This window comes from Lontra canadensis, unplaced genomic scaffold (genome assembly GCF_010015895.1).
Source record: "Lontra canadensis isolate GAN:19392208 unplaced genomic scaffold, GSC_riverotter_1.0 scaffold17, whole genome shotgun sequence".
Taxonomy (NCBI): domain Eukaryota; kingdom Metazoa; phylum Chordata; class Mammalia; order Carnivora; family Mustelidae; genus Lontra; species Lontra canadensis.
The window spans coordinates 9735661-9750782 of NW_022631011.1; the positions used below are offsets into that span (position 1 = coordinate 9735661).

General features: G+C 36.4%; 1 protein-coding gene across 3 annotated transcripts in view; it reads right to left on the bottom strand.

The window, feature by feature from the left end:
* KIAA1328 (KIAA1328 ortholog) overlaps window positions 1–15122 on the bottom strand; it is a 311457-nt gene that overhangs the window by 35712 nt on the left and 260623 nt on the right. For all 3 annotated transcript variants that reach the window (XM_032859574.1, XM_032859572.1, XM_032859575.1), the window contains one exon: window positions 9987–10095. In XM_032859574.1, the coding sequence (XP_032715465.1) occupies window positions 9987–10095 (109 nt within the window). The remainder of the gene's footprint in view (window positions 1–9986; window positions 10096–15122) is intronic.

Sequence of the window (15122 nt, forward strand, 5' to 3'; positions counted from 1 at the left end):
GGTGCTTATCTGACCAAATTAACTTTGCTTACCTAAAGTTAATACTCTGAGCAAATTTTTAAGGTAATTATTAAAATTCTTCTTTTCATCTGAGAAGTCACGCTTAGAGAGGTAAAATAAAAGGCATGTTTGCAAACATGTCTGCATAGTGAAAATGAAAAAATACAACCCTGTTGTCAACTTCTTAGATGAACCTAATCCTATTCCCAACCTTTTGTCAGGGAACACACACAGAGTTTGGAATTACAATAGCAAGGTCGAAATCCTAGCTCCTTATTGCTTGTGTGATCTTGGGAAGTTCTACAATGACAACTATTATTTAGTGATATACAGGGAGTGTGCTAAGTACTCTATGTAAACTGTTTTGCTTAATCATCACTACAGGCCTATGAGGAGATAGTATTATCCCCATCTTATAAATTAAATGATTTGTTCAAAGCCATTCAAACCTAGGTCTATAAACCCAGGTGTTATAATTATTAAACCTGAGCTCTAGACTGTTCTATAATTGCCTCGTTGAGCTTTATTTTCTCATGATTCTGAGGATTATGTCAGGTGACATATATAAAATAATTTTAGAAAAGCATTGAACTGCCTAGAACACTAAGTGACACTCAACAAATGTTCTTAACATTGAAGTTCAGGGAATTTGGTGACCTTAGAGCAAACGAACGACTCTAAAACAGCAGTTCATGAGGATAAACACTGTGAAATGATAACGGGAACTGGCAATGCTGAACAGATGTCACTAATCATACCATTTTTCAGCGTTCAGTACCCTGGAGAAGACACACCAAGGAAGCATAATCCTCACCTATTGCTGGCTTGACAAAGAAATAACATATTTATGTCATATGTTCCAAGGTGAACCTGAGGGTATTTGGAAATACTTGAAACTGTAGAGTAAAAAATTTTGAAATGGGTTTACCTCCTATTAATATGTGCCCTTTGTTTTCTTTTTAAATATTGTTTTAAAAATTATGTAAGTAATACATCACTATACAATATCTGGAAAATATAGAAAACTGTGAACACTGAAGGAGCTTTTACAACTCCTTCATCCAGAACTTAGAATTCCTGAAACCAAGGGACCCGAATCTAAGTGACTAGTAAATATCAGCTGTTTGAAAGTATATTTTTTCTGTGCAGTACTTTTTTTTCTATGGTAAGAATGTCTTGACAAGCTTCCTCAAGCTGAATTCATTTCTTGGAATTATGTTATTTCTATTATTTCTACGTAGCCTGTTTGTTTCTGTTTTTTAAACTTATACACAGTATAACAGTGTGTGTCAGAGGAATGGATGATTATATTAATGGCTTTTAACAGTGGGAATTACAGTAACAACACAATATCCTGGCTTAATTAAAAGCTACATCTTTTCATCAAACACATAAGAATTTCCATGTGTTCAACTGTTCTTGGGAGTAATGCCCTTGCTGGCAGGGAATTTCAAAGTATCAACTCAACTTAAGTAAAACCCCTTTTGAATGGCTGGGCTTTTCATCCTTCTGATTAAAGATGGAAGACAGAGAGGCACATTATACTTCATGTTTTCTTTTACATATTCAACACATTCTTTTCTAAGTTTTCAGACTATTCCTTTTTACTGTCATCATTTTTTGTGTGCGTCATTTCATTAGGCTTTGTTTTTATTTTATTTACAATAGACTCAAAATGGAAAAGTTACAGTAAATGCTACTCTGATTGTGTGTGGTGGGCAAACCTACTCCGAGGGCACATAAAGCTAAAATGACAGCTCTTAGCCTTGCAGCCCACATTTTTGGAAGTCATTTTGAAAAACCTAAAAAGAAATTTTATCTAATATTTTGCAATTGAGGTTTAGTAGCCATTAGAGAGAGTTTTACCATGCCATGTAATTTATATGAACATATAATTCTAAATGGACATATCTGTAGATGCCCAACACATTACCTGATATACAACAGACATTCAATGAAGAGTGGGCAGTACTGTCACTTACGGCCGTCAGTCACATACTCAAGTACATAGAAGCAGTGAGGTCCGCTATTCCAACTACCACATAAACTCAAGTAGTGCCTGTGGGCTCTAATTTGGGGTTTGGAATTTTAGTGTAGCTCCCCTCTCTCTACCCTGGGAGAATGACACATTGTTGTCTGCTAGCCACAGAAGGGAATCTAGTTGAGTACATAAACCATTTGTGTGAACCTACAGATGAGAAATAAATATTGTTACAGTGAGGATTCTAGGCACAAGTGCAAGAAAATGTTGCAATCTGGTTGTTGTGCGTAATGGAAACACAGCATTTCTCTTTCTCTTGAATGACTGCTTCTTCCTATCAAGTTATAAAAATAAACTATAACTCTTAAGGCAAGTTTGTCTCATTCCTACTCTACACTAGAATTTTATCAGCTTAGTGCCTACACCTTGACCTGAAATTCAAGTTTTAGGCAATGGTGAAGAATGAAAAAACACTAAAATCTGGGATCAGAAGAACTATGTTCAGGGCCTCTTTTCTGCTTCATTACTGTTTACCTATGGACAGTTCCAGTTGCCATGTCCTCGCTGTAAAATGAGGTACTACTACTACTTATTTCAGGGTTTGGGTGCAATTTAAATAAGAAAATGCAGGTTAGAAGCATTCTGTCCACCCTGAGGTACTATGCTAAGGATTGTGAACAGGTAATTATTATTTTCAGCATTATATTTTTGTTAATAGTATGATAGATATATATTGCTTAACATAGGTTTTGATACTTATGTTGCTAATCCAGAACTTTTTTTGTCAGGGATAAAACAGATAATTTTTTACAATCAGGAACAGCATATTTACATGATTTTTCCTTCTACAAAATCTAAATGGTTACTGGGAAATTGAGATTAGAAACTAAACAATGCTTGAACTGCCCAGACGCTAAGGCCTTGGTTGATGACCCACAAAGAACGAAGAGGGACAAATGAAGAAATGTTTGTCCCTCTTCACAGCACAGCAAATGACCAACATGACCGTTGTTCAAGGTCTTTCAGGGTTATATCATCATATCTAGTGCTAGAAGCAACTGAATTTCTATGTCAAGTTACTTAAGATGAAAATAGAGATTAAAAAAAACCCACTTAAAAATTTAAAATTGTATATATTTAAAATATACAACATGATTTTTTGGAAGAGTTGTTCAATATTAGGAAATTATTAGTGATATACATATAAAGTACAATGATTACTACAATCAAACTAATATATCATCTCTTCATATAGTTTCAATTATATAATTAAAAGGGTGGTGAGAACACTAGCAATCTCTTCTTTTGGCAAATTTCCAATATTTAATACAGTATTATTAACTATAGCTATCATGTTGTACATTAGATTTCTAGATGTATTCATCCTACAGTATGGAACTTTGTTCCCTTTGACCACTATCTCCTCATTTCCTCTACCGTCCTACTCCTGGTCACCACCATTCTCCTTTCTGCTTCTATGCTTTGAACTTTTTAGGTTCCACAAATAAGTGAGATCATGAAGTATTTCTATGTCTGGCTTATTTCATTTAGCATAATGTCCTCCAGCTTAATCCATGCCATCTGTCACAAATGGCATATCTCCTTTTTAAAGGCTGAATATTATTCCAAAGTCCATTCATCCACTGATAGGACATTTAGGTTGTTTCCATATCTTGGCTACTGTGAATAATGTTGCAGTGAACATAGCAGCACAGATATCTCTTTGTGGTACTGACTGTATTTCCTTTGAGTATATACCCAGAAGAAGATTGCTGGATCATACAGTAGTTCAATTTTTAATTTTTTGAGGAACCTCCATGTTTTCCACAGTAGTTGTATCAATTTACATTCCTACCAACAGTGCACAAGGTTCCCTTTTCTCCACATCCTCACCATTATGTACTTGTTATCCTCCATCGTTTTGAAAATAGCCATCCTAACAGGTGTGAGGGACTATCTCATTGTGGTTTTCATGTGCATTTTCCCAATGATTACTGATGTTGAGCATCTTTTCATATACCTGTTGGCAATTTATATGTCTTCCTTGAAAAGTTCAATATCCACTCATGACAAAAACTCTTGAATATAGAAGAAAATCTCTTCAGCACAATAAAAGCCATTTATAAAAAGCCCCAGCTAACATCATAATAGGGAAAAATTGAAGGCTTGTCCTCTGCGGTCTGGTACAGGGCTTGCTCCTGTCACTTCTATTACACAAAGTACTAGAAGTGCAAGCAACAGCAATAAGTAAAGAAAAAGAAATAAAAGTCATCCAAATTGTTAAGGAAGAAGTAAAATTACCTCTGCAAATAATATGATTCTATATGTAGACAACCCTACACACTCCACACACAAAGCAACAACACCACCAACAACAACCCGGTTAGAACTAACAAATTCTATAAAGTTCCAGGATATAAAATCAACATACAAAAATCAGTTGAATCTATTTATACCAATAATGATCTAACCAAAAAGGAAATCAAGAAAAAATTCCATTTATAATAGCATCAAAAAGAATAAAATACTTGGGAATAAATTTAATCAAGGCAGTGAAAGATTTGTACACTGAAAACTATAAAACATGGATGAAAATAATTGAAGAAGACACAAATAAATGGAAACATATCCCATCTCCATGGATTGAAACAATTAATATTGTTAAAATAACCATACCACCCAAAGTGATGTATGGATTCAATGTAATCCCTACCAAAATTCCACTGGCATTTTCCACAGAAATTGAAAAAACAATCACAAAATACAAGAGACTCTAAATAGCTAAAACCTTGAGAAAAAAGAACAAGGTTGGAGGCATCACACTTCTGGACTTCAAATTATATTACAAAGCTATAGTAATCCAAACAGTATGGTACTGGCCATAAAAAACAGACACAAACCAATGGAACATAATCAAGAACCCAGAAAAAAAAAAAAAGCATAAATGATCAATGAATTTTCAACAAGGGCACCACGAATATACAATTGGGAAAGGACAGTCTCATCAATAAATGGTTCTGGGAAAACTGGATATTCAGATGGAAAAGAAGGAGACTGGACTCTCATCTTTCATGATATTAAAAAAGAAAACCCTGAGAATGGATTAAATACTTAATTATAAAATCTGGAATTGTAAAATTCCTAGAAGAAAGCAGAAAAAAAAAGCTCCTTGACACCGGTCTTTGAAATGATTTTTTGGATAAGATACTGAAAGCTCAAGGAAGAAAAGCAAAAGTAAAAACAAATGGGACCTGCATCAAACTGTAAAGGAAATGATCACAAACTGAAAAAAATATTTATAAACTATTTAGTAAGAGGTTAATATTCAAAATATATAAGGAACTCTTACAACTCAATAGCAAGTCAAAACCAAAAAACCAGTCTGAATAAAATATAGGCAGAGGATCTAAAGAGACAGACATTCTTCCAAAGACACAGAAAAATACAGTTTTCAAGACAGAAGTTTAAGTTCTAGACTGCAGGGTACTTGGATTTCTCCAGCCTGGATTAGTGTAATGAGGTCCCAATTTTCCAATATTCTGAGCGTGGTCCCTGAGTCTCAACCTCAATGGACAGCAAGTCTCTACAAGCTTCAGATCTGCCGTGCACAAACAGGCGATGATGTCTGTGAGCATGATGGCACAAGCATGTGCACTATGGAGAGCTCATCAAGTTATAAACTTACAGCAAAGTTTTCAGGACAATTAAGCATATAGTTTGAAAGCAAAGAACCACAGTCTTTAAAAAAAGATCAAATTAAGTTATTTTTTAGGCTATTTTTTAAAAAACATTGTTTTTTTGTTTTGTTTTGTTTTAAAGATTTTATTTCTTTATTTGAAAGAGATCACAAGTAGGCAGAGAGGCAGGCAGAGAGAGAGGAGGAAGCAGGCTCCCTGCTGAGCAGAGAGCCAGACACAGGGCTCAATCCCAGGACCCCGGGATCACGACCTAAGCCGAAGGCAGAGGCCTCAACCCACTGAGCCACCCAGGTGCCCCTAGGCTATTTTTTAAAAAGCCACCAAATAAGCTATTAAATCTTTGAAAATACATACTTAAATATTTTCTTACCTCCTTCAACAAAAAGCAAGCTCCACAAAATCATCCCTCTCCCAACACGTCTAAAAAACCAACAAAATGAAAGAAAACAAGAATTTTTAACTCTGGGGGTGCTTGGGTGGCTCAGGCGGTTAAGTGTCTGACTCTTGGCTTCTGGTTGTGTCTTGATCTCATGGGTCATGTGATCGAGTCCTGTGTCAGGCTCTGCGCTTGGGGCAGGGGTGGGAGGATTCTGCTTGGGATTCTCTCCCTCTGCCCCTCCCCACATGCAGGTGAGCACATGCCCTCTCTAAAAAAAGCAAAATTTCCAACTCTGTGTTGTGGTGAAAAACCTTTTTGAAAAAAGCTAGAGTAGAGAGGTGAGCAGTACAACCCAGAAATAGGCCAACTCTATCTCCAGTTCCCCAAATTCAGTAATTTGGTATGCTTTGGTGAGATCTGCTTTTCTCTCTTCACATCATACACACACACACACACACACACACACACACAAGGGCAAGAGAAACAGCATTAACTCTCACATATCAGGGGACAAGAGAGAGAAGAAGCCTTAGTAACATTTTACTTCGGGGCCTCAGAACATAATCCTGGTGCCGCAGGCCTGGTATTTGCCTCTGTTTATCAGTTTGGAACAATTACCACTGAGCTGTCATTGGACTGGAAGATAGAAATTTACTGGTATTTTAAAAAGTGACAAGATTTCTGTTTCAGTGAACAATCCCAGAAGATACTGTCTTCATTTTAATAAAAAATGTTTTAGATCTCCAAACCCAGATAGAAAAAGATCCCCACATATAAAGGATATACAGCTGTACTATGCTTTTTCTCCCCAAATTTGAAATAAAAGATTTGAAGATCCAAAGCTACATTAATGCAAATATCGGTCTGTTGCAAGTATACTTTTTGATTAAATTGGCATACATCAAGTACAATTAGAAAGGTTATTTATAATGAAGAAATACATAATTCTGCATCTTAATGGGAATGACAATTACAGCTGATGGTTGCTAATTAACATTACTTCTTTTGCTTTGGGTGTCAGATATTTCCTGTCTGATCTTTGTTGCTGGCAATGGACATACCTAATTCTGGAAGGTACAAAAGGGTTAATTATCAGTAACAGCTGTGCTCACAACAAATTAACTGGCAACCTGACCAGTTCTGGTTTCACCTTGGAGACCAGAGGACCCAGTAGAATCTGTAAACTCTGACCCAGCGTCCTGGCAGGAGAAGCCTTTGTTGAACTTTCCGCTCAAAGGTGCACTTCCTCACCAGGTGTTCAGAATGACAGGGAGAAAAGCCCAGGTGATGGGGCTCTGGGAGGCGTTGCCTGTTTTAGGCAAGCAGAAATGCATGGCCCTGTTTGGTTCAGCAGCTCCATCCTCTTGTGCCAGTGTGAGCACTGTGGTTTCTCCCTCGGACAGCTCAGGGGTGTGTGATCAGTGCTGGAGGCCAGAAGTGAATGAAGAGAAAGAAGTGCGGCAGCTCTCAGCACAGAAACCTATAAAGCCCTCTTTGCTTGTGCTGTAAATTACCTATTTATTTTGTTAGCATGAGCTAGATGAATATTTCTACATATAAAGGTGCCCAGCTAAAATCAGGATAAGTGATATTAATGGCCTGTGGTCAGTATTATTGAACCTCCAAAGCAATAAACTTTATGAGTCAATAAATATTACATTTGCAACATAGTTAACATTCCTTTACTGTCTCTAGCACTTATTACACACTGTAACCGCAAGTCTACAATACATTATTCATATTTGGGGTGTCACCAAGTGATGGATTGCTGCGGGAGAGGCTGTCCTTTAAATAAATCAACAAATAAAAATGCAAATGTTAACATTTTCAGCCACAACTTTTCCCATCTTGAATGGGGAATGAAAATTTCACATTATATTGACAGGCAGCAGAGAGAACAATTAACAGCCCACATTGTGAATGAGAAAGATGACTTTGCCACGCCTGGTTTTATCACCGTGTGGGACAATATGGGACTCTTCGAGGCGTTAATACTTTTCAGAGAACAAAGGAAAACCTATTTCCCACCACCATCTGTCTCACCCCCATCCTGTTTTCTAAGTTTGGAAAATTCTGGGAATATAAGGTGGATAGGCTTTTACTCTTCTCAGTACGTTCAAAGGTTTGTTGGGATGAAGAATAAACAGAGTTTTGTCTTGCATTAAGAGTCTGCACGTAACTGAAAAGTAGTCTATAAAAAATGCCTTTTCAACACTTTGAAATAAGAATAATTCAAATAATCCTGATTCTGAAATCTGGAAAGCAACCACTGTGCCCTCCTGGTAACTGATTTTCATAGTACTGAATCTTTTTTTTCAACACTGCACTTTGTATAATAAACCTATAATATGCCACCGTGCACTTCTAAGGATGAAATCCAGTGTGTTACACATTGTTTTATTTAGCCAAGTACTCATTATTTATGAAACTTCTGCAAATCTATATTTAGCTGATTTGCAGTATTAAGAACTAACTGATACAGAATCTCCTTTTTAAGGTCCATAAATATGAGTCTTCACAGCAATTCTAACGTGGGCTTGTAAAACTGTACGAAGTTGATATGGTCCATTCAGAAAATGTGTGCTGAGAATGTTCTACAAAACTCTTACTGGGGAAACATTTTATTCTTTTTCATGCTTCTCTCTAAACTGAAATGCAATAATCAAAAACACATTAAAGTAGCGTTAAAGAGCTCGCTTTAATCTTCAATAGGAAAATTCACTAAGACTGAAAATCCAGATCATTTCTCCTCTTCACCCGTAACTTCTCCAGAGGAAGCCCTCAAGGTGACTGGGATGGATCCTCTTTGAGCACAAGCATTCAGCCACAATGCTGAGTAGTGCAAGGAGGGACCCCCCACCCTCAACATTTCAGAACTGACAGCTCAATGTGGGTACTTGGAAAATGCTAATAAGGGCAGCATTAAAAATAAAAGAAAGGGGTAATAGACAAAGAACGCGGTAAACTAGATAAATTTTTTTTTGGCTTGTGGGTCACCTTCAAAATAAGGAGGTTGTTATTGTCAATTACTATAGTATTTAAGATAATGGGCTTTGGAGTCTGAAAAGCTAGTTCTACGTCTTATTAGCTATGTGACCTTAGGCCAGTCACTCAATCTCTTAGTTTCCTAATTCTGGAAATGAGAATGATAGGAGTACCACTTCCTAAGGCTCTGATGAAGATTAAATCAGACAGTCCATACAAGGGTGGACACACAGTAGGTGCCTAATAGATGGCAGTCATTACTGTCCTCTGTGTTAGGGTTATTTCCCAAAAGTTCTTTATAACTAAAATTAAGTCTTGAAATCTACATTCATCTGATAAGATGCTGGGAATTTAAGTGCTCAAACAAGCACATTCCCAAGAAAGCTGAAACTAAGCCCATTCGGTGCTGCTGTTTATATAATCAGCCTTAAATGCCTAATAGGTGGGTGGCTTATTGGATGTGAAAAAATTTTAATAATGTATTTCTTTTCCTGACTCCAGAAAAGTCTGAGCAAATTCTTAACTCTTCAAATGTCTCTGGTATCCGTAAATGTTGACAGTCCTTTAAAACTGTAATACAAAACCCACCATAATTTTCAGAATCAATGAATTCAATTAGTTAAAGTCCCAAGTGCATAACAATTTTGCAACAAACTGGGAAAGACCTGCTGTGAAGCACATTTTCTGATGAAAGATAGGATTCGCTTTGTGTTTTTCTGGAAATCCTTGCCAATTACCAGTTTCAATTAAGGTGAGGCATGGGTAAAGGAAAGAGCTCCACGTGATCACCTGGCCAAATCTAGATGCTTCCAAAGAAGGCCTCTCTCTTGAGTAACAGCTCTTAAGAACTGTCAAGACTTTTCCACTCCTTATTAAATGACTCCCTGCCCCCCAAAAGGCTCTTACCTAGAGAATGTTAAACCAAAGAGTCCCTGAGGCTTACCGAGAAGTGTCCTGCTGCAGTGCTGATGAGCTTGTGATTCCAAGCTCCTTTTGGCTTCCTATCGTCATAGGAGATGTGGATGCATCTTTTCTAACTCCTGCCACTGTTCCTGTATGAACAATAAAAGGAATTAATTTGGGCATTCAATAAAAGGAAATGGAAAAGTCCATTCTGAGCAATATATTACAAGACCAGTGCTCTAACCCCTGAGCTATGGAGCCTTCCCCTTGAGCAATATATTAGACATTCCAAAATCCCTAAGCTTTAAAAATAAGCTATTTTTTTCCCTCTGAAATGAAACAATGGCAGATGGGAAACTCAGTGGGTTGTTTTGATTTTGTAAAATCAGAGATCCACAGTATCTTGTTTAAAAAAAGTACCTCTGTGCAATAACAGACTGGCTACTGATTTTGTTTTTAAACCTGATGGCCTGTCATCTTCCTGCTGGTTTGAGTTTACTGTGAAAATGACCAAGAAGGTAGATTGCTTTATTTTGTTCCCTTTAACCATTCTAAGGAAACATATTTCGTTTCTCTGAGTCCAGCACTTTGTACCTCCAAATCCCCCAAGTTAAACTGCTCTTACCCCTAAAACTTTCAAGGCAGACATAAATCTTGAATGCTTCTTTCAAGGCCTGTACACTGGGCTAAAACAAGTGTCTGATTGGAAAAGATGTTCACCTACCCATTCCAGGGCTGATTTGGTCTCTGCTCTTTTCTAACCAGCAATGTTCAGTTAATAATTATTTTTCTCCTCTACAGTGCTAAATAAGATGGCATGGGCAGAAAGATTTTTTTTGTTTTTGTTTATTTTCTAATTATTATTCCTAATAATAATAATTTTCTCCTTCTCCTCTTCCTTCCTAATATTACTTGCCAAACAACACAACACATCCCTGTCTTTTTCTTGCAAGACTGTAAGAATCTCACTCACAATTTTCTTCTGGTTCCTGGAAAACTACAGCCCAGGCTGCTTAAATAAATTATTTGGGAAGATTTACTCTTTCTTCAAGGGAAGTGTAACTATTCAAATAACATGAAGACAGCTTTGGTGTGTTGAAAATACCAGACCCTCAAATGCCAAGAATATAGTATTCTATATTCTGGGAATGGTACCCTTTCTCAGTGTTATCAGAGAAAAATCAGACCCAGAGAAAGCAAGAGTCTTCTATGTGCAGAGATTAGCATCAAAATAGTCACCATGATCCTTGGTATTCAAAAGCTATACTCAATACTGGCTGTTCTCTATTATGTATAGACGTAAAAGACTAGCTACCGAAATCCACAATTCAGTCTTCTTTGTATACACAAACCCATGGAACCCTGAACCCAAACCAGTATATTTTCATACTAGACACAAACTCCATCAGTACATGCAGTGCACCAATCAGTAAATATTTACCAAGTACCTAATGATCGGCAAGGGCTGGTGTCAGGATTAAGCTCAGAGTTAGTTTAGGGGACGGTAAAGAAGATGGGACAGTAAGAACATGAGATACTCTGAACAACCTGGTGAAGAATCACAAATAACCCAAGGCAGTATAAGGTGACAACAGCTAACAGATATGGTATGCTTAGTATGTGCCTGGTCCTGCTCTAGGCCTCTGCCATATACCATTTATCTTTTTTTAAAACAGCTTCATTATAATTTGAATACCATAAAATTTAGCCATCTTAAACTTACCAGCTTGATAAATAGTAGTAAATTTATATAGCTTATGAAAGCATGACCACAACCCAGTCTGCTTGAGATCCTTTCCCTAACCCCTCCCTCTGCTCCTCCTCCCTGTGCACGCTCTCCCTCTCAAATAAATAATTAAAAAATTTTTTCATGGGATTGACTTATTTCTTTTTACAATCTGATTTTAGGATATTTCCTCACTCCCCAAAGTTCCTGTTTTGTTCCTATCCCTCCTCTAGTTCTCTCTCTCTAGTTTTGCTATTTCTAGAATTTAGTTATATTTATTCTCATAAAACCCCTTTGCAATAGATACTATTTTTACATCTCATTTACAGATAGGTAAAATAAGCAATAGGGGACTTACATCACCTGCCCAAGGTCACAAAGCTAGTTAAGTGATGGAGACAATATTCATGTCTAGATAATCTGATCCCAGAGTTCTACTTTTAGGCTATTCCCCCATAATAAACAGTACAACAAGTCTGAGAAATTAAGAAGTGGGAGAGATCATGTATGGCTGTAGGATTAAAGAAGATTTGATGCAGGAGGTGGTATTTTGATAGGAAGGAATAAGGAGCACGGAATTAGCAAAAGCATTCAATTAAAAACCCTGAGGCTAAATATTTAATATATTCAGGAAATATTTATTGAGCATCATTATGACCTGGTACCTTGCTAATCACTTTAAATCACTTTATATGCATTATCTCATTATTCCTTCCAACAGTCCTTAAATTATATTATTGCCCTCATTTTATAGATAAGGAAGTAGAAACTGAAAGGTCAAGCAGCATGTCCAGTATCACACAGCTAGTAAGAACGAGGCTGGGTTTTGACTTTGTATTGCAAACTAATCTTAAACACTGTGCTAGTTGGCCTCAAAAATAAAACACAGCAGCAACAAACCCAATTAAAAAAACCAAGCTGGTCTTTGGAGAGATTACTTCTGTGGCAGACCTTGGAATGGAGTGGGACAGAGAGAACGGAGGCAGGTAAAGCAGCTCATTACATTACTACTACAATTGTCTAGGTAGAGTCCTGGGTGGTGTGAGGGGAAATTAAAATGTGTAAACAGGAGTAGAAACAACTGAGAGGGACTTGTGGGTAAGGTGAGGGAAGAAGATATGCCTAGTGAAAGAATATAATTATCTCTGCAATCACTATTAGAGAAGACTTGAACATTAGTCTTATTTATTCTGTTTTGATCCTTCTATCAAAAGTTTAGTTGGGATAACTGACATTTGATGAGGACAACTTAAAGAAAGAATTGTAACAGAGGGCCCAGGGACTCCTATGGAATCCATGGATATACTTCATGAACATGTGACTCCCTCATAACTGCAGGCACAATGTGTGTGCCCATTACTCTTTAAGGAAAGGGGCCATAGCTTTCATCAAACTCTAAAAAGGCATGAGACCCCCAAAAAGTTGAGAATGATTGGTCTAAGACATAGGACAAGCTTATTCCTTTTTCTTAATTCTTTAAGTGCTATTCCTTATTAAGTTTCTGGGAAGTTACATATCAGCTTTTAATTAAACTCATTTCTTCTACAAAATTTGATTTCATATTAAGTATACCAACAATTACATACAGTTATGCATATTCATAAAACTACATACCTGTTTACACACACACACACACACACACAAAGACAACATACACATTTTAAAAATAAAAGTGCACATGGTGCCTGGGTGGCTCAGTTGGTTTAGTGTCTGACTCTTGGTTTCAGCTCAGCTAATGATTTCAGGGTTGTGGGATCAAGCCCCATGTCAGCCGCTGGAAAACTAGTGGATATTATATGCTCAGAGGCTAGAAAACTAGTAGATGTTTTATGTGCCATTTCAGGCCTATTCTATAAAAACCTTCCATGTGCACTCTATACCTTCCTACTTCTTGCTGACCTGTTGTGGCAGGGCCACTTAGTAGATATACTAGCTTTGTGGGCCATTGCGCTTCTGTTGTAACTATTCAACTCTGTTATTGTAGTATGAAAGCATCCACAGACAATACATAAAAAATGGAAATCGCTGTATTCTAATAAAGCTTTAATTACAAAAATAAGCATTGGACGAGATTTGGCCATGAACAAAGTTTGCTAACCTCTATACTCAAGGTGATCTTGGAAGAAACTTCTCGTTTCTTAAGTTGTTGATATTTTTTCTATTTGTTACCATATTTTAGCCTAGCCAACTAAATATAGCTGCTATGAACTTATTTGTAAGTTAATTACTGTGTGTATGAGATTCTCTCTAGTATATATATTTAGAAATGGAATCTCTTGGATATGGGTATTTGTTCTTTATCTTCAATAAATAATGCAAAACTGTTTTCCAAAGTGGTTGTATAAATTTACACTCTGATCAGCAGACAAGCATTCCTGGTGCTTTAGTCTTGCTAACACAAGAATGATAATGAAAATACAACTTATCATAATTTGTGGGAGGCAGCTTAAAACAATGCTTAGAGAGAAATTTATAGTTTTACATACGTATATTAGAAAAGAAGAAAGATTTAAAATCATTGATCTCAGTTTTCAATTTAAGAAGCTAGGGAAAAAAGAGCTAATTAAACCCAAATTAGTATAAAGTAAATAATAAAAATACGAACAAGAATCAATGGAATAGAAAACAAGCACATAATAGACAAAAAATCAACAAAAAGCAAAGGTTGTTTTTTTTTTCTTTAAAAAGCCAGTAAAATTGATTACCCCCTAGCAAAGCTGATCAAGAGAGAAAATTAAAAATTATCGATATTAGGAATGAAAGAGGTATATCACTACAGATGTTAAGTGCATTAAAGAAAAGGCATGTTGTAAACAATTTTAAGCCAATAAAATCAACAACTTAGATGAAATGAGTGAATCCTATGAAAAGCAAAATTTAGCAAAATTGAACACAAAAAGAAATGACAAATCTGAGTAGTCCAATATCTGTTAAAGAAAAATAAAATCCAAAGTAAGAAAACCCATACATACATACACCATCACCATCACCATCAACGCTAACAACAAAAGCAACAACTCCAAGCCAGATGTTTCAGTGGTGGATTCCATAAAACATGTAAGGAAGAAACAATACCAATCTTACACAACCTCTTTCAGAATACAGAGGAGAGGGAAAATACCACCTCATTTATTTTTTTTTAAATTGTGTAAAATACACATTTGCCATTTTAGCCATTTTAATGTGTATAGTTTGTTGGTATTAGGTCCATTCACAATGTTGTACAACCATCACACGACCGAATTCCAGATGTTTTTTATCACTTCAGACAAAAACCCTGTAACAATGAAGCAGTCATTCTCCATTTTCTTCTCCTAAGTCCCTGGACCATAAATCTGCTTTGCCTGTTTTGGATATTTCATATCAGTAAAATCATGCAACATATGGCCTTTTGTGTCTTGCTTCCCTCAATTAGCATAATTTCTTTTCTTTTTCAATTTTAAGTAGGCT